General features: G+C 38.4%; 1 protein-coding gene across 5 annotated transcripts in view; it reads left to right on the top strand.

Annotated features, from left to right (window-relative positions):
• The first annotated feature begins 905 nt into the window (after nucleotides 1–905).
• Nucleotides 906–20,106, top strand: part of CLIP4 (CAP-Gly domain containing linker protein family member 4) — a 33,608-nt gene continuing 14,407 nt past the window's right edge. For 2 of the 5 annotated variants that reach the window (XM_064509911.1, XM_064509915.1), the window contains exons 1-10: nucleotides 906–1,034; nucleotides 2,338–2,382; nucleotides 4,644–4,702; nucleotides 5,279–5,425; nucleotides 8,426–8,565; nucleotides 9,465–9,558; nucleotides 10,471–10,632; nucleotides 14,050–14,168; nucleotides 16,365–16,601; nucleotides 19,649–19,784. In XM_064509911.1, the coding sequence (XP_064365981.1) occupies nucleotides 5,293–5,425; nucleotides 8,426–8,565; nucleotides 9,465–9,558; nucleotides 10,471–10,632; nucleotides 14,050–14,168; nucleotides 16,365–16,601; nucleotides 19,649–19,784 (1,021 nt within the window). In that variant the 5' untranslated portion in view covers nucleotides 906–1,034; nucleotides 2,338–2,382; nucleotides 4,644–4,702; nucleotides 5,279–5,292. Of the gene's footprint in view, nucleotides 1,035–1,578; nucleotides 1,598–2,238; nucleotides 2,258–2,337; nucleotides 2,383–4,643; nucleotides 4,703–5,278; nucleotides 5,426–8,425; nucleotides 8,566–9,464; nucleotides 9,559–10,470; nucleotides 10,633–14,049; nucleotides 14,169–16,364; nucleotides 16,602–19,648; nucleotides 19,785–20,106 lie in introns of those variants that run through there. The other 3 variants (XM_064509914.1, XM_064509913.1, XM_026094575.2) reach the window with 3 other exon arrangements.

The raw sequence follows: 20,106 nt of genomic DNA on the forward strand, positions 1-20,106 counted from the left end.
GATAGATATGTCCTATAAGTCCTTCTGGCTGGCTCCCAGGCCTGTCCCCACCTAGAGCCATAATCTGTCTGCACACCCAGCAAGTTAATGCTGCTCCAGTGCAGGCTTGCAGTTGCTCTGGATGAAACAGGATCTTCTGCTTTGTGAAGGGTGGTATATTTTAAAATGTCATCTGTAATCACACAGGGTTGCAAAGGATCGTCTATGTTTTAAGAAACACACAGTCTAAATAGCAGTACCTTTTAATAATGCTGGCTGGAAATCCTAGCAAAGCCTACACTGGCACAGGCGCCCTTGCCCGTGTATTGAGTTACAGCGTGTGTCTGCCTGCAGCCATGCACCACCTTTAGCACTTACAGACTAAAGGAAAAAAGGGCGAAAGGGGACACTCGCTTAGCAAGGCGAGAGTTGAGTCACAGCAAATGAACGCAATAGGTAAGCCAGGTTTGAATATACGCCTATAAGGAAAGAAAATATATGGTCACTATTGCAACATCGAACACGGGGCTTTGTTCCATTTAATAATAAGCAGAGCATCAATCTGCTTTGGACATTGCACAACTGAAAACGGCACCTGCTTTGCACCTTCTTTCACCTCGGCTATGGCTTTTTGTAACTGCTCTGCCATTACCTGACTCACCCTGACTAGACTTTGGCAAAAGCCCTACGACTATTTCAGTACCCTTCACTCTGCTGCTTGTCCGCAGAAAGGCAAAGGGGCTCCAACATGTTTTGAGGCGGAAAGAGCCCTTTCGGCCTCCTCGACGCCCCCCCGCCACCCCCAACGAGTTGGGGGGATTCCCCCCGCCCCGCGCAGCCGTTAGCACGCCGAGGGGCGGGGCCCGAACGCGCGGGGGGCGGGGCGGCAGGGCCGCGCTGGCAGCCCATAGGCTGTGGGCGGAGGGGCGTGGTGTACGCCGCGCGGGGGCGGGGCGGGGCGGCGCGGCGCTGGGCTCCCCTGAGCTCGGAGCGGGCGCGGGAGGCCCCGGCCCCGGCAGCGGCCCGGACCGGCCCGCGCCCCCCGCGGCGAGCAGGTACCGGCGGCGGCAGCCGCGCCTCCCGCCTGGGGGAGGGCGCGGCACCGGCGGCCTCCTTCCCCCCTCCCCTGCCCCGCGCCGAGGCGCCTCCCGGGGTGGCGGTGGGGGCGGGGTGGCAGCGGCGGTGCCCGGGGAGGGGGCGGCCGTTGGGCGAGGCCGCTGGGGCCGTTGGGAGGGCCGCGAGGCGCGCGGCGGCGGCAGCCGCCTGGCAGCGGGCCGCGGCCGGGTCCTGGCACCGGCCGTGGGCCCCCGCGGCCCGCCTGCGCCGGGCTTGGGTTTCTCTAAGGCAGTTCAGATTAAAGGAGAGGTTTAGAGCCCAAACGGTGGTTCGGTGGTTTCGTTCCCCCCCACCAAATCTGGCTTATCTCGCTGTACATCTTACTCTGTGCATAGTCATATAGCGTAACATAACGTGACTGGTGCGATCGCGTCAGCCCTTTGGAGCCGAGATGTAATTTCATCCTACGGGAATGTCATCGTGTGTCCGAGCCCGGGGAGGGAGGAGAGGCTGGCTGAGGCTGCTGGGAACCGCCGCTGCCGTGTGCCCTGCTGCGCTCTCGGTAGGGGCTCGTTCTAGGAGCCAGCGTGTGGTGGTGGTTGCACAGTGCCCGAGCTGCGTTTTCTTCTTGCTGGAGGAGGAAATGAATGGAAGTTTAAATTAACGCAGGCAACGTTGACAGTCCTGAAAGCAAAACTCTCCTAAACTTCGAACTTCCCAAAACACTGCCAAGTTTGCAGGAAGGCTTCACGCTCTAGCTGAGAAACCAGTCTTGAGTGTGTCTTTATTCACACGATGCATCTCTTGTGCTGTAAATTTTACAGAACAAGCAGACAGTTTATACTAAGAGTCTTGTTCTCTGAAGCGTTTGGTTCTCCTTCTCATTATAAATTTTTAAGATCATAGATAGCCCGTTATACAGAATTTTGTCAAAAATAACATCACATTTATGACAAGTTCTGCCATCAAAGCTCTAGTGAAATTGTGTTTTATTACTTAATCTACGTTAACCTTTTCAAGCGATCATTACAGCTGTTGCAAGAAAATTTTATACTTAGGTTTTAACATAAAATTTCAAATTACAAAACCTGAAGTATATAAAAAAGTTGGATCCATTATTGCAAGACCAGTTTTTTTTTTTTTAATGTGTAGAGGTACCATTCGCATTCTCTGTAAGGTGTGGAAGTTGGGAAAACTGTGCTTGTTCTTCAGTCTTGCCAATGTGAGTGCCTATGCATCTGATGACTCCTTCAAGTTTTCTTAGTTTTTCTTTCAGTGATATATATATTTTTTTATTTTCAGACCGAAAAATTCAGTTGCAGCAGCGGTATGGCTGGCAAATAGTAGGTATGGTACTTGCTACAACACAGTACTACACTTAGTGGTGCCATAGTTAGGCATTACTGTGGAAAGGAAAATTCTGTCATTTCTTTCATTGAATTTCTCTTACTGTTTTCTACTGTCTCCCTAATCATCCGATCCTACTAATGTCATCTGCTCTGTAGGGAAATCATTACTCTGCTGGAAGTTATTCCAGAAGATACAGATGTTCCATTCCACTAGGTCTCATCCCCTGCGTCTGTATATTGCAGGTATTATTAATACCTGAGGCTCTTGCATTTTTGCTCTGTCTTTCTGTCTTTACTTTTCTCTAAAACTGTTTTCAGCCTTTGGTTTTCCCTTTGCCTTTCCAGGTATGCTTGCATCACATTCACAGGTTGTGATGTCTTATATTTGAGCTCACCGTCTGCAGAGGTAGTCGTGGGTGCAGAACACACAGTTGCATTGACATTGCGTAGCTCAGTACTGTGTCACAATATGATAATATATTTCTAGATCCGAATTAAAATCTCACAATGTATGGATGTACTAGCTTGGGTCAGGAGGTAATGGCACTTGTGTAAACATTTGTAGCCATTCTTTACAGTGGTGAGCGGGCATATTTGTCATAGCACTTGGATCTTCATGTTACCTACCCAACAACCGGGGTTGTTTCCCTGCCTGCTTTGCTAGTTTGTGCGTTGAATTCTTTTCCTTTGCATGAGAGATTGCGTTCTCCCCTCTGGCCCTACAAAGTAAAAGATGCCCTGGATCCTTGCAAAAGGACAGATCCTATTCTGTTTAGTCCACTGCTCTGTCCACAACTGTCTTTTATGTATTAATTTTCAAATACCCTGCTGATTTCTAGTCCCCAAAACTTTTCCTGATTACACCTTATAAATTGCCCATCTTCTTGTTTTCCATCTGCTCAGCGAGGTCTGACTACTTTTCATTGAATTTCTTTTGTTTGTTCACTGTTGTACCAGCAGGGCTATGAAAAAAGCACTGTGAATTCCTTGCTTGTATTTTTTCTGATGTAACAGATTCAACTATCATCTCTTCTGTACATGTGCTTATTTGTTCTAGTTTTCTTTGTGCATTTGTTGAGTTTCCAGTGTGTTACCCGTGAAAAACTGTTCCTGATTCATGTGTCTTACAAAGTTTTTTGGTTTTTGTTTTTCCCTACAGTCTCTGAACCAGTAACAGATGGTACCAAGTTAATTTCACTGTTACCATAAAAAGAGAAAATTAGTGACTTAATAGCCTGTTAAACTGTCCATGATCAAAGAAAGTCATTGCTGTCAAGTTTATGGTGATTATAAAGCCATTCAAAATGTAAACCTGTAACTTGTCCTTACTGGATGAAAATAATAATTGAAATAATTCATGATCCTATTGCCCATATGGGATCCAAGGATTCCTAAACCAAGGTAATTGGGTAATCCTGTGGGAAGAAGTAGTCTTGTCCTTCCACAGTGACATCCTCCTTGTTGTACCAGCACATGCATTTGTACAGCTGCAGTGGATTGAGGAAATAAGCTACTTGGAAGAATACACCCCATTTTCATCTAGATCTCTTTTCTAAGTTGAGAACAGTGAGCGGTGCATGATGTAGAAGGAGAGGAGATTTTTATTTACTTATTTCAAGATTAGCATCCCTAATCCATTGTTAGAATGTCTTTTTTATTAGTATGTAGATTGTATGAGGTTCCAAAATAATGTGCAAATTTATTTTTGGAAATATTAGAATAAGTCTATTAAAATAGCTTGATGCATGTATGATATATAAAAAAAATTAAAGTAAGTCTCAAAAAAGACTCTACTCACTCTTGTTTTGCTGTTCACTTACTGTATATACTTAATAAAAATAAGCATACCTTGAAGCTCCATAAATTTTTTCTCTGTCAGGCTGACTGGCTAAACAATTTCCTGAGTTAACAGCAGTGTGTAGCAATCTGCATGCATGCATGCATGTTAGCATGTTTAGTAGAAGTGCTGCTTTTACTGTGAGGATGATGTGTATAATCGTGAAAGTTCAAAATACAGAGTTTAGTTTTTCAGTTTTGAGGTGTAGTCTCTGGTAATTCAGTAATGTCAGTTTTAATTAAGAATAGCACTTCTCTCTGTTTCTTACTGAATTTGCTCGCATAGATACCTTATCATTCAAGTTGTAGCCAGCTCTCCTCTGATCTTAGCATTGAGCTGTAACTAGAATGTAAATTGGCCTGGTTGTTAGAAAACGCGACTAGAAGTCTGTATGACCATTTAATTTTTGTTTTCTCTCCAAGGTTGCTGTAAGGCTTGAAAAGTTGACTGGAAACGCTAGAGTGGAGGTTACAACACTGTGGTAAGTACGCTATTTTAAAACAGAAAGGAAAGGTTGGGAAAGGAGCTGATACAGAATCATGAGTTCAGGAATGAATCACTCAGTGATGCATCGTTTGCAGCTTTGTGTGGGAAGATTAAAGTGATGAGAATTTGGAAAGAGGAGAAAGCCGTAGTTGGTAGCGTGAGTGTTCTCGTTCACAGTGAAGGAAAGAAAGAGACGTGCTGCGTATGAAGAACAGTACTTGATGCTTCACGTTTTCGTATAGGTGTAAAACATCACAGTGTGCCTTCCAGCTGTTGCATTGTTTTCCTCATTGCCCAAGTGGAAAAACTGGGAGAAATTTCATGTTTTCCATTAATAACATGCAAAATGAGTGATGAAGTCAAAACTGGCAGTTGGTTATCCTTGACACTATACTCAGTCTACTAGCTTCTACTAATAAATGCATCTTACTAGCTTGTACAGTATTAATGTTTTGCATGTTTATTAAAGGAAAAATTTTAACTTCATTGCACATTACGTCTTATCATAATAGAACTGGTCCACAGTATTTCCAACAAGGTTATTTATCCATTTTTTTTGCTCCTATTAAAGTGGCCTTCTAGAAGATGACCATAGAGGATCTCCCAGAACCTTCCTTAGAAGGAGATTTCCTCGCTGAAAGAGATCCATTTTTATTCCCAAGCTCAGAATCATCTGTTACTTTTTCTGTTGCTGCAGCACCAATGCCTTCAGACTGTGGTATGTACTTTAACAGAAAACGAATTTGTGGAGCTACTTTGACAGACAATAAATTAAACTCTTGATTTATTCCAAATTTTATTGCTTGTTGAATGAATTCTCTAATGAGTCTTTAAATGAAATTCAAGATGAAGAACCCCCCTCCCTACATCTTTTTCAGTTTACTTACCGTGTACATTTTTAATTATCATCTTTATACTTTTTCTTCTTCTGTATGGGTGGTCAGATGTTTATAGATTGTTTACATCTAAATGTAGAAATACATATTGTATTAAAAGAAAATGCTGAAAAATTGCAGTGATTAAATTCAAATATAGTTAAGCATCTACATTACATTTAAAATCTGTTATAAGAATAGTTTTACTGTTTCTCTGTGCTTTTAGCGTTTAAACAATATAGGGGAAAATTTCTGTTAAAGTCTAGGTGTTTGGGGTGGTGAGGACTGTGGCATAGGTTTTAATAGAAAATTATTGCAAGGATTGGTGATTGGCTTTTGAAATAATTTTGAACGGTCTTCGTGTGAATAAATTACAGTCATATTTAAAATACAGTATGTAATGTCTCTGTGGGTAAGGATTTCAATAAGTCGCTAAAATTATAAGGCCTTTGAATATTGTGGAAGATGTCAATGGTGTCTAGACACCTTTAAAAATTTCTTTCTCCAACTCCATTTTCCCCATGCATGATTAGAACGGTCAACTATTTTAAGAAGACCTAGATACACCTAACATAGTGTTTTGTCTTTGGTAGACTTAGTGCTCCTGAGACCCGTCTGATGAGTTAGCATGGGTTTGGAAACTTAAGACTTCCAGCTGATATGTTTTTAGTACACGCGCATCTTTATACAGTTTACCCTCGTTCTCATAGCTTTTTTTTCTGTCCTTCTGTCCTATTCTGCCTTAAGTACTTCCATAATTTGTTCCATTCTGCTTTCTTATCCCCTAGAAATATTTTCCTTTTGTCCTTCTTTAAACTTTCCTGTGTTGTGATATCTGCAAATATATTTACAGTACCGCTAATATCTGTCTCATCTGTGCCTACCCAGTGAATAAAAAGACTTCCTTTTATAGGAGGATGTTGTCACATATGAAACAGTAATTTTATTTCTTAGTTTATATAGCTATACTTGTGTAGGACTGCATTTCTTACAGTTTCTTAGTTGGAGTGTGCTGGTGACGTCTTTATAAGAATGTATTTGAAAGCGTTATGTATGTACATGCGCATGAGGCTAGAGGACAGCTAGTGGTGGAACAACTAAGGATATTTCATCTATTGAGGTTTAACCTTCTTCTGCCAAATTCTTCTTCCAGATAAAAATAAAATTTACTTTTTATGGAACTTCTAAGAGATTTTCTAAGACATTTCTTTGGTTTGCTCTTACAAACACTGCAGCTGATCAGCTATTAAGCACTGATGGTTGTTATTAATATATTCTCTTTTTTTATCCTCACATGCTGGTTGTAACAGTCTGATAGAGTTGATTTCTGATATATAGATTGAATTTCAGGTTCGTAGCTACAAAGCTTCCTGGCAGAATGATAATCATGCATGTCATGTAAGATCATTAATCTTGTTGACTGATAGTGGATTTCCTTCATAGCTTTCAGCATGCAATCAGCTGAGGTCCAGGCAAAGGTTAAACATTAGTAGATAAACTAGTAGATCTGTGTCAATGCATGGGACTTAGGTTAAAAAGCCCACATTGTGTAGTGCAGGGAGAGGAATTTTTGTTTTATATTTTTTTTTTTTTACAATTTAGATGCAAATCAAAATTCATGCTAAATGTCAGTGAAGAGGTCCTCCTTTTTCATTCTTGTTGCATCAAGAAAATGTAGTTAGAGAAACTCTACATCGCCAAGAAGTGAGCTCCATATGTTCTTTTATTTCTTGATTCAATTTGAAAATGTGGTGTGCTGTTTTTGAGGAAAGGTTATGATGATTCACCTAGAGGTGATTTATCCCATGTCATACATCCAGCCCTGTTTCAAATACCTGATGCCCTATTTTTACTCAGCTTGTTCCTCTGTTCTGAGAGCCTTGTATTTTTGATTGATGCAAACTGACATCATATATTAATTTGAAACCTTTTTAAAGGGCAACTCTGTGGTAGCTGCAGCAGGTAAAAGTTCAGTGTTTTCCATTATTCACTCACTTGCTGATGAGGGTATGTTCTACTTCCATTCCTTCTCCTGATAGTCATGGCTATCCAGATGTCTTCATATAATTTTGCAGAGTTGGAAGAAATTCAATAAATTTAAAATGCAGTATGTGTATGCATACACACCTGTAAGTAACATGAAATGTCACACTTTAATAATAAAGGGTTTCCTATACCTGGACTTTGGGTTGCTCAATGAAGCTTAAAGTCTTAAAAATAAAATTCTTTCTGGTCTTGGTTGTTGGTGGCTTAATTTTCAAAGGTGTTTGTTACTTGGAGCTACCACCAGTTTCACGGGGTTTTATACGTTCACGATGTTTCTGAAAATAATGCAGGGTATGGAATGCTTTCCTGTATATGTTTTGGTATGTTTTATGAAAATTGGGATCAAAAAAGAGGGAAAATGCATGCTCTGTAGCTTATGGAGATATCGTGCACATTTCATCACTCGACTGAGATTTCAAGAGGCTTGTTTGTGCTTGGGAACAGCTTAGAATCAGCAGTCTTTGGCTAGCTTGAAGCAAGAGTAAACCTTTTTTAGTGTAATCATTACACATCTCTATTGGTCTTTGCCTAAGCTTTAAATCAGCCTTGCAGTGCTGTTATACTAGTTGCCGATGCAAAGCTTTTTCCAAAGTGTAAGTAAGACCTTAATGTAAGAGGGAAAAAAAAGACCAGATGTTAAAGAAAGAGTTTTCTAAATTAGTCAGAGATCCCAAATTTCCAGTCTGATCAGTAGTAAAGTGAATCTCTCTCCTATTCTTTGCCTCTGAGTCTGAAAAATAGATGTATTCTTAGAGCGTGTTTGCACTTACAAGGAATCTTTTTTTTTTTTTTAACAGAGTTTTCCTTCTTTGATCCCAATGATGCAGCATGCCAAGAAATACTTTTTGACCCCAAAACATCAGTTTCTGAACTGTTTGCTATCTTAAGGCAGTGGGTTCCTCAGGTCCAGCAGAACATTGATATTATTGGGAAAGAGGTGAGGAATAAATGAAGATCCTTGAAAGCTTTCAGTGTTAAAGAAATATTATAATAATGACAATGCTAAAAACCAATTTATTCAAAAGCAGAACTGATCGTAAATACGGATACTGTTTTTGTCTCTTAGCATGTTGTTACTGATCAGAATTTTGTATTCCAAATACTTTGTTTTCCTTTAGAAAGATGAAGAAGATTAACAAAAATTGAGAACATTTGGATAGATGGTAAAGACAGAATGTTTCTTCTCAAAGCAGCTATTTGCTTAGATGCCCTCCATCTTGGTATTTCAGTTTCCTACTTAAGTAAAACTCTGATACACAAAGTTACAGTGAAGCCCAACCTTAAGGATATTAGTTTCAAGTAACAAAATGTGTTAGGACCTGAAATCTTTTGGGGAATTGCAATAGCCTGCTTTCATAAGACCCTTTGTTTTTTATTAATTCCATCCTGCATTCTTATTTTTCTTCTTCTGGATTACAGGCTTTTCTATGTAGGTAGACATATGGTAAGCATTTTTCCTACCAATCTGTAATTGGAGGCTTTTTGAAAAAGTGGTTGAGAGATCAAAGAAGGGGGGAGAGACTTCTTAAGTAATCTATTTTTTTCTGTTGTTCAGTCAAACAGTTAACTTTTCAGCATGTGAAATGTATGTTAGAAGTAACAATATAAGGAAGATTATAATCTGTAAACAGTGAAGGTTAATGATATCCAGATAATGCTATTTATTGTATTGGTGCATGTTGCTCAGTTCTGCACTTACAGTATATTCTGGCAGGCTTCTTTGTTAGCATTCATTTAAACAAATCCATGTGTCAATATAACTGAAATAACTTACTGGATAATACTTATGTCAGAGATATGCCAGAGCTGAAATGTGATTGTTCTCCATCACCACAGATCATTAAAAGAGGTTGCAATGTGAATGACAGAGATGGACTGACTGATATGACTCTCTTGCATTACACTTGCAAATCAGGGGCTCATGGTATTGGTAAGTAAAGACGTTAATTCATAGACCCTAGTTAATTCACAGAGGTAACTCCCTCTATTACAGATTCTTTTCTTGCAGTAGATTTTTTAGTACAGGGTTCTGGCTCTTTTAGTAACCATCAGAAAGGAAGATAGAGAAGTGTAGCAGTGTTAGGATTGTGGAAGTTAGCAGTACATGAAGTTACCACTGGAAAAAATTACGAGTTACTGGTATTAATGTTGCAAACAATATTACTAGCTTAAAAATATATTTAATGTAGCAAAGGCTGTTTCAGACTGAGGTACAAATTGTGAACTGAGCAATCTACAGTTTTCTTAGGTCAGTGAAACTAGAACCTTTAGGTGATTGCGTATTCTTTTTATTCATGCTGATCACATCAGAAGAAATCAGAGGAGAAAATAATCTAGGTTTGTGTTATTATGATGGTAACTACTAGAAATAACAGCGCATTTAACTGTCTTCTTGAGGACCCTTGTTAGCTTTTCTCAGTTGTGCTATTTTTATGCTGATCCTAAACAGGGATCGTGGGTTTGAACTAATTTTCTGAGTGAGGTCTGGCAGAGGTTAGCTTTTCTGGTGGTGGAAGATCTTCTGTTAAAATAAACTTTAGTATTGTGGAATTTTTTTCTCCTGTTTCAAGTACTAATATCCCTGGGTTTTGGTGAGTGACACGCTATGTACATTAGAGATAAATAGGTAATGTTATGTAATAGAGTAGAGATTTCAGCCCTTTATGATAAAAGGCAAAGATTTTTCTACCCTAATCCTAAAAGCAGAAACATCTTGTAGTAATTGGCTTGCTGTAGGCTTTAAGGTTTAAAGTGCATTATATGTGACATATAAGCATGTGCATATTTTCTGTGATCATTTAAATAAATCTCTAATGCATATATTACAAAATTTGCTTTGCAGGTGATGTTGAAACTGCTGTAAAATTTGCCACCCAGCTTATTGATTTGGGTGCTGATAGTAGTTTACGCAGCCGCTGGACAAATATGAATGCTTTGCATTATGCTGCTTACTTTGATGTTCCAGAACTTATTAGTGTTATTTTGAAAAATGCAAAGCCAAAAGGTAGGCATTGTTACCTTTGTTTTGTGCAGTAGGCTCTATTTTGATCTTCTGTTGACCCCAGGCTGTTGTGTACTGGTCTTTAAGGGTAGGGTTTGTTTATCCATGGTACAGAAATAATTTCTAATTTCTTATTCTTTTCATCAACTTCATTGGCACATTTTCTCTTAGTCTGAATTTTTGTGGTGAATGTACTGACTCAATTGCTTTTTTTTAAAATTGAGAATCTGGGATCAGAGACTCTGTACGAAACAAGAGAGAAGTATATGATAGAGCAGAAAGGAAACAGGTAAATTCTATGTAGTTGATTGAGGAATAAGAGAATGGATGCAGAAAACCAAAGATGTAACTATTCTGGTAAATTCTCAGGGTTTTTAAGATATCCTAATCATTGAGAAGTACACTTGAAATACAGGGGGAAGGTTAAAAGAAAGGTGGAGATTTGGCAACAACAGATAACTGACTGGTGGCCAAAGTAATTTTGACATGGTCATTTTTCTCACACCTCACCTATCTGCTTTTTAAAAACACAATGTCTAGAAGGTCATGTCTAGGGAGCAGTTTGATTTTAGTGTTTGGCATAAATGAATACATATATGTCTTTGAAAATGATGATATGAAGAGTTGATTGTTGAAGTTGTATTTACAGTAATGCAAATTATTCTGAACCAGAAAAGGAGAAAAACGTTCGTTCCTAATTTGGTGTGGATATCAACACCAGTAAGCAAATTTTAATACTAAAACTCTACAATTATTTATTTGTTTTGCTGAACATCCTTCTGATTGTGCCATTTTGCAAAATGGTTAATACTCTTTTTTGTCCAGCCATAACTAAAGACTCTATCTCAAAACTCTGAAAAGCAACTCTTTATTCACAGCTTAAAATTCTGCTGTTTATTAAAATAGGTTTTTTGGGGTACACATGGCTTGCTTACCATGTCTCGAATCATTGCAGAGGTAATTGTTAAACATAGCTGCTATTGATTTCGCTTTCTTAAGAGGTAACAACTGCTGGTTGATAACAGAAGAAAAAATATGATTGCACAATAGTAAACCCACATCAAATTTCTACAGTCCAGTTTTCATGACTTGCACCAGCAGAATGGGTGGTCTTTCAGATCTCATCTGCCTTTGTTGTTCACATCATCTCCTCTGCAGTGCCTCCAGGAAGGGCAGGGATTTGCTCAGAATTTGAAGGAAACTAATCTGGTCAAATGCCTTGCCAGCTGGCAACTCCTGGATAAGTAACTAGAACAAATAATTATTTTTATCTCAAAATATATGTAAAATGGTTTGCTCTGAGTGTGGCATTAAAACATCTGATTGTTTGAATTAATAGAATAATTTTAACTTCATTCTTCATCAGGCAGTTTGCAGAGCAGGGAGGATATATGTATAGAAGGCAAATACACCTTAGATGGATTCATACTGACCTGCAGAAGAAATAGTTGTTAATGAATATGTAACTTTCGAGCCAGTGGTTTACTGACTCATAGACACCCATCATCAGACAGCTAGTACCACAGTTCTTTCCTTTTGATATACTGCTTAGCTATTTCCTATCTGAAGTTCTGCAGTTAAATTTTTTTATACAGGTTTACTTCTCAGTTGTTAGAATAGAGAGCTAGTGTGAGCTTAGATTTTTAGTGTTTTTAAAAATCAAAATAATTGAACCTTGCAGAATGAGAAATGTTGCATGATGCTGTTAGACATTGCCTGTAACCCATTTGGATTGTTAATGGCAAACTATTGCTGCATATTAAGTTCCCCTCAGATAGTTTGGAGGTAGTTATTCACTTAACACAATTAAATGGATTACCTGACTAAGATGCTAAATAAATTTAGGGTTTCATCTATATGTGTTTCTTTCTGTCACCTGTATTACGCAACTTAGACCTAGAAAAATGCAATAGACAATAGCGTTCAAAAACTCCAAGCATGAAGTTTGCAAGTGTGAGGAAGTCACGGTAGTCTAATTAAAAAAAAAAAAATCTACAGAGACATCAATGACTTTTTAAAATAAAGGATAATGAGTACATGCAGCTGTTGCTGACTCAGTTGCTGATGTTAGTTATTGATCAATATTTCTGCAAATCAGTTCATACATGTGTGGAAAATAGCCAGTTGATGGCCTTATCGAATATGGAAATTTCCGTGGTTGTATACCATTAGATGGCTTCTACACAGTTTTAAACTGGTAATGGTCTTCTGACGTTTTATATATAAAAGGATCTTCTGCATTCATAGCTGAGGTAGTGATAACATCATGCGAATGCAGTCTTTTATCATGTATGAGCCGGTTAATTTTAGATTACTAAGTTGGTGTTTATATTGGTGCAATTGTAAGACTGTCAAAACTTGATCCAAAGTTTGTTTTCTTTGATCCACAATATGTCTGAAGTTGATATATATAGAAATATATCTTCTATATCAGTATAACTATGTAAGACTGTTGATGAAGTAGGAATATACTTTGTTTATCACTTTGTGAGAAGGGGTAGTGTCTTTTTGGGACAGAGACTGTAACTGGAATATACTAAGAGACTGTACAGCCCAGAGGTGGTAAATTTTATGTTCCTGGCCAGTATTTCAAATTTGAACATTATTGCTTATGTTTGTAGGCTTTTGGTGTGTATATGAAATCAGTTGGCATTTTTAATAAATGGTCATATACATAATTGACCCTGACATCTCTTTTGTATAGTTTAGGAGAGGAGCCCAAGACTAAATAGACATTAAAACTGAAATCTTCTAGAACAGTAATAACTTCATAGCAGGCTGAAGCATATTTTAGGGAAACATATCAGTCAATGGAAATGTATAATACGTTGTTTCAGTCAGAGGCAGTACTACATTTTCCAAACCATCAGTCCAAGACCTTTCTCAGTGTAGTTCTTTGAAAACAAGAATTTTAAAGATTGCTAGCACTTACTTTGTTCTTGGCCATTAGTAATAAAGGTAGTGTAAAGCAGAGGCAGAATCAATTTCCCCTTGCCCCACTCCCTGCTCACAAAGGGAAAGGACTGATTGAAAATGCATCTTATTTTATACAGATGATATAAATATAATCTGAAATGTTTTTAATTTACACACAAGCATACAGTTGCTAACTTTTTAGTTTTAGCACAGTAGATGGGGCATTCTGCTAAGCAACAATTTTGCGGTTAAGTCACCAGTATTATAAAATGAATGAAAGCAGCTGCTCATCTTCTGGATTAGTTTATAGTATGAATGAACAGACAGAGTTAGGGTTGGTGTTCTAGGTAGAATCACTTCTCATCTGCATTCAGTTTACAATTAATGGTGCCTCTGTATAAACATTAACATAAAATATAAACCTAAATGTCCCGTGAAGGAATATGTAGGGTGAAACTTTCAAGTAACAGACTTACATCCCTCACATATGATGTTTAATTGCAGATGTGGATGCCACCTGCAGTGACTTTGATTTTGGAACAGCTTTGCATATTGCTGCATTTAACCTATGCACGGGATCTGTCAAATGTTTACTGGAACATGGAGCAAATCCTGCCTTTAGGGTAAGGTGTTAGATTGCAGATACAGCAAAAGGCTAATAAGTGATGGGTTTGATTATCTGGGAAGGAAACAGCTGGAAGAGTGGAACATGGTTTTGGTTTGCTAAAAACATATTATACAGAGTGCTTCTGAAAAGTTATTTGTAATTTGTAGTGGATGATTTTGTCTGCCATGTCATATTTTTGTGTTAAAGTTTGTATTTTCATGTCATGGTCCAGCTAATTAATTTAAATAGCTGTCAGTATGCTTTTTCATTTGTTGCCTGAACTTTCAGTTGTTAATACCACTTTGTACCTTGCAGCACAGAGGTGGACCTTTCAGAAATAAAGGAGTGCAATCTTTGACCTCCAGAAATGCACTAGTAATCTCAGTCTTAGCGTAAATAACCGATAATGAAGAAACATTAACTGCTCTGCTTACTAACCAGATGGTAGGCCTGAGTTGTAGTGTAAGATGCTGCTATACGTGTCTAGTCACAAATCTTGTTTGATTTTTGTAGTGCAGTGTAGTGCAGTATCTCAGTTCTCCATTTGAAATTCAGTCTTTAATTAGAAATTATAACTGTTTTCATGGTACTGAAAAGTTCTTATTTTATGTACCAGCAATGAAGTGAAATCTTCTGGAGCATCATGTTTCAGCCACTTCTGCATGCTAATCAGTGAAGACGTCTTTGAAAATCCTGTTTGTCTCTTTGCATTGTTAGGACGTGCTCATGTGCATGTTTCAAACTATATGGCACCTGTATTTTTAAGAGTCTGTTGTTACGGGAAATACTGCATTGTGGTTCCGCAGACGTTCTGATGTGGCACGAAAGTGATTCTGCCATTGAAAAAAGCAATCCTGTACCACTGCCCACTCTTGCCTGTTTCTGCTTGCCTCTGCTCTGCCCCCTACCTTGTGGTGACCCTGAGGTTTGCAGGGCACCTGGTGGACTGGATTGCAGGACTGGTCTGACACAAACCATAGCTGCTGTGAGGACTGCAAACTCAATAACAAACACCCTACCCAACCTTAACTCAGCCATATTCTGTTTTTAAGGTACACTGGCTTGAATGAGGCTGTCCTTTTGCTTACAGAATGGCTGTAGATTTGTAAAGAATGGTAGATGTTTAAACCTTCAACACTGCAATAAAACTGACCAGAGGCAGTGTATATAGTTTGCTTATTTGAGGACAGCAGATAAAAGTGCTGAATCAGGATTATAATTTTCCAGGACTGACACAGGGAGATTTTATAGGGGCCCCAGAAAAGGTCTAGTAAACAAAACATATATTATTGTGTTGTCTGTCATTCACTCTTCTTTTTGAGCTCCCAGCAATTTCCAAATACAGTGGGGCAGTTCACACAAATTTGGAAGAGTTTGAGATAGTTATGTTTCCACAAACTTTGTAAAAATTGGCAGGTGGCAAAAGATTTTTACTGAGGCTTTCACCAGCGAAGGTGTAAGTAGAACTTGCCATTGTGGCCGCTGGACAGCCAAACAGTGTATTTGCTGTCTGCGCAAGTGCACTTGAGTTAGGTTTAACTCCCAATCAGCCAGAACTTCACTGTCTCTGGCCTTGGGCAAGTGTCGCGTGGGATGTATGGGGCACTACAGTTACTGCTCTGTGGGAAGGGGAAGGGTTTGGAAACTAAGGACTTGTTGTCCTCACGGAATTCATTCTCATGGAATAGCCTGTATCTAAATAAACATGAACAACTTTATTCAAGTATTTATTTGAGATACCATCTTTATTTGTATATTCTATACATGCTATATGTGTTAATAAAAGTATATCTTACATTTGGAATAAGCCTCACCAAAGCTTAAACTATGCACTGGGGAAAGATAAATTCTTTGAGAGGTGTTAATACTACTTTTAAAATTAGTATTATAGACTAGAATTCTTGCTTACTTTTCCGAATCTGGGTTCAGGTACCTGGATATAAACATTTTTTTCTAATATGTCCTGCATACTAACGATGTTCTTAAGATTAAAAATGTTGGGGACTTAGCACTTTTGAAATTAAGATGCTGTAAATGTTTATATGTCTAATATTTGACACCCATATTTGAAGACAAGTTTTTATACTTGGTTATATTCTATGGAAAATATCCAATGAAGATGATTTAAAACTTCATAAACTGCTATTTTTTTTGCCTAATCAGGTTTCTCTTGTCACAGCATTAAATCCTGTCCTGTGTTACATTTCTACAGAATGACAAAGGGCAGATTCCAGCCGATGTGGTTCCTGATCCAGTAGATATGCCACTGGAAATGGCAGATGCAGCAGCCAGTGCAAAAGAAATCAAGCAGATATTGCTGGATGCAGTGCCTCTCTCATGTGACATCTCAAAAGCCATGATTCCAAACTATGATCATATCACAGGCAAGGCCATGCTTTTATCGCTTGGCCTCAAATTGGGAGATCGCGTTATTATTGCAGGACAGAAGGTATGATGAGTAAATTGATGCTACCCTCATAATTTATGGACAGTAAATTTATTTGACTCTTTGGAAACATATTTAAAATTTGAAGATCTAAAAGACTTTCTGGAGGGTATGAACTCTGGAGGGCAGTAAAGATCTGGTTGCAGAAAGCCTTATAGTAAGGATGGTTATGTGTTAAAGTCTTTCACTACTATCAAAAGCTGTTTTGGCAGGTAAGGTTTGCATTTTGTTCTGCAAATAATTTTTTAACAGCCCATTACAATACGTAAGCATGGCTTAGTTTTTATTAACGTTTTGGATGTCACTCCAAAATGATGGTAAAATTTAGACCACCTTGTGAGTTGCCCAGCTTTCAACATGACAAGTATGCGTTCGTGAATTACCCTTGTTAGTTTCCAGAAGGCAGTAAAAGAAAAAACTTAATCCTGCTTAGCCTGTAGTAACCCAGTTTCACTGGTGCAATGCAGCTAAAATCTTTGAAGCAGTGCTGTGCCAAAGGGATTGTTATATGGTTCTGCAGAAGTGTTAATACAGGTCTAGCTCAAATTCCAATGGCTTTTAAGAAGCTAACTTGCTAAGGCGTATTTAAAAAAATGTATTTGAAAAGTGTTACATTAGGATTATTACAGTTAGTATTCACGCCTTTTATTTGCTTTGAAAGCATGACTTCGAAATGATTTAAGAGTGCTAGTATTTTTTTTCTTGAAGATTGTAGATATATTTCTGGCAAGTATTGAAGGCATTTGCGAGCAAAATTTTATGTTTGAGTAGCAATGTGTGCCTTTAAGCATTTTCTCTAATACAACTTCAGGTTTGTACTTACCACAATTAAAGTGAACTCCACTGAGAGTCCAAAGCAGCCTCCATTATGTATTGTCATTTGGTGTATTCTTTAAATAGGGACAGGAAAAGAGAAGGAATCACTAGCTATGCAGAAGGCATGTTAACTGGAATATGTACAGAAAACTGCTTGTTCTTTAAAGACAGTAACATGTCCATAGAAGTTTCTTTTACAGAAAGCCATTGCACAATGAAAGCAAGGGGAGCTGATAATAATGTAGCTACAAGTTAATAAAGACTTTTTAGCAAGAAAGGGAAGAAAGTACTTTTGTGTATTTTTCCTCCAAGAAAGAGCCTTTGGTATCCTTGTACTTTTGACGTGTTTGCTGTGTATCAATGAAGTTTTCTGCATTTGATGACTTTTTTTTTTTGAGAATACTCTGTAACAATGTTTCCTCCTCCCTGTTCCCACCGTAAATGTGTGCAGGGTGGAGCAGATGTGAGAACAGGATGATCAAAATGGTACCCAGTTCTTCGCCTTGGATCATTTCTCACTTCTGGAGAATATAGAAACTCGGAGGAGGGCACTGGAACAGCAGCACTGAGCAGGGTTTATCGATACCTTTTCTCTTTCCTGCTTCTGCAGTCTCCTAACGTACAGGTTTAAGACAGCTGGAATGAGAGCCAAGCACAGTAGATGCTGGAGGGTAAATGGAGTTGGGTAGTACTTTGCTCTCCTGATTCCTACTTCAGCTGTCATTCTAGTTGTTTTATAGGGTATAAATATATATAGGGTATATAAGCAGGGTTGTATATGTACATGATTTGGGGTTGCTGAGCTTCATCTGCTCCTACTATGCTAGATTATATCTTATCTGAATGGAGACTCAGTGAAATGGGATTGCAGAGAAACCAATAGCTGGGAGAAAACTCTTTTCTCTGGTTTCTACCATACTTCCCATGTCCTAGAGGTGATGTGATAGGGGATTGTAGCAACTTTTGAAAGAAAGGAGCAGAGGAGTTTGGAGCCCCAGCTTTACTGTCTCCTCCAGTTAAAGGTGTCTGGTGGGCCCTTCCCTTTGCTCTTTGGATGGTGCCTGGAGTGCAGAGGAATCTGGTGGGCCACTTGGCCTAGCTTCTGCATGCTGATTTCCATCTGTGGCTTGGTAGCCAAAAAGCCTGGATATAGATCAGTGTAATATACCTACCTGTAGCAAGTAAGCTTAAAGGAGATCTTCAGAGTAAAAGAAAAGTAGGCTCTGGGTCATGTTTATTTCTTTAGAGAACGTGAAGAAAGCGTAGCTGAAGGATTTTGTACTAAACAAAAAAACATTTTCTGTCTGCTTATTCTTCTTCTGAAGGCTGGATTAGACAGTGAAATCATGGTGAAAATGAACTAATAGTATTAAGGTCACATGAGCTAGTGAAAATTGAGCAACTGAAAGACAAAAAGCTTTTGTTAGTAAAACTAATTTAAAAATCAGATAAAAAATTAATTTAAATCAATTTTAAATGCATCTCTGTTAGTTATTTCTCCCACATTTGGCTGAAGTGTGTGAGCTTGTAATGTACATTTGTGGAGGCTGAGGTCTACCAGCAAGACTGGTCTGTCCTGATTTTCTTGACTTAGTTACCTGTTCAGAGTCTACATAATATATATATTAAAACAGCAACAAAATGTATAAAACATTTGTTGGATTTTTAAATTTTGTTTAATCAGAAGGAGAGAATAAAAGACTTAAGGTTTTCTTTGAAAAAATTTCATAAGTCTTCCCTTAGGCAGTGTTTAGTCTTTAACCTCTGCGCTGTGTGTGTGTATAGATATATTTATAGAATTTTAAATCTAGTATTTCTATGGAATCTCCAGTTCAGCAAAATGTTAAGTCATGTTTCCCTAAGTATTCTCATGGAAGACAGTGAAAATAAAACTTCAGGTTAGGCATATATATACTGCTGCACCTTGCTGATTTGGAGTTGTATTGTACAATGGTGCTTACTGTCTAATTCTTGTCTGTTATGAGAGCTGTCAATAACTACTGCTTTTGTTCAATATAAAATTTACCCAAAAGGGCTAGTATGTGTTGGAAAATGCATTAGCTGGCATTGAAAGAAAAGGAGGTCGGTAATCAGGAGACTGTTATATTTGCATTTCTTTCTGTTCTGATCAAAAGCTTGGAGGTGACTTGTTGTCTTCTTCATAAGCTATGCTACATTCTTGTGAACAGTAGTTGTTTAACAGAGTCACTCTACATTGATGCTTTTTGCTTTAGGTTGGTACATTAAGATTTTGTGGCACAACTGAATTTGCCAGTGGCCAGTGGGCTGGCATAGAACTGGATGAACCGGAAGGCAAGAACAATGGGAGTGTTGGAAAAGTCCAGTACTTCAAGTGCGCACCAAAACGCGGTATAACCTTTATATTCTTTAGAAGTCTTAAATTTTTTTTATCACCTGAATTTTGAAAAAAGTGTATGAGAAGATATGACCCCTTTGGAAGAATCAGTGCAGATTACTAATTCTGATGCTTTTCTTCGTAGTGCTTGGCTTTATTGATTCTTTTAACTATTCCTAATTTTTTGGCTGTTTACAAAAAAAACCCCAACCAACCAGCCAAAATTTCTGGTAATTCCTTGAAACTGAGATAATGACCTTTCCTGTTTTTCTGTCTGTATCGTTGAAGCTATGTGTTTTTGTTGTAATAGTATTGGCAATGTTTCTTTACTTGCTT

The sequence above is a fragment of the Dromaius novaehollandiae genome, chromosome 3, assembly GCF_036370855.1.
Source record: "Dromaius novaehollandiae isolate bDroNov1 chromosome 3, bDroNov1.hap1, whole genome shotgun sequence".
In the NCBI taxonomy this organism is placed as follows: domain Eukaryota; kingdom Metazoa; phylum Chordata; class Aves; order Casuariiformes; family Dromaiidae; genus Dromaius; species Dromaius novaehollandiae.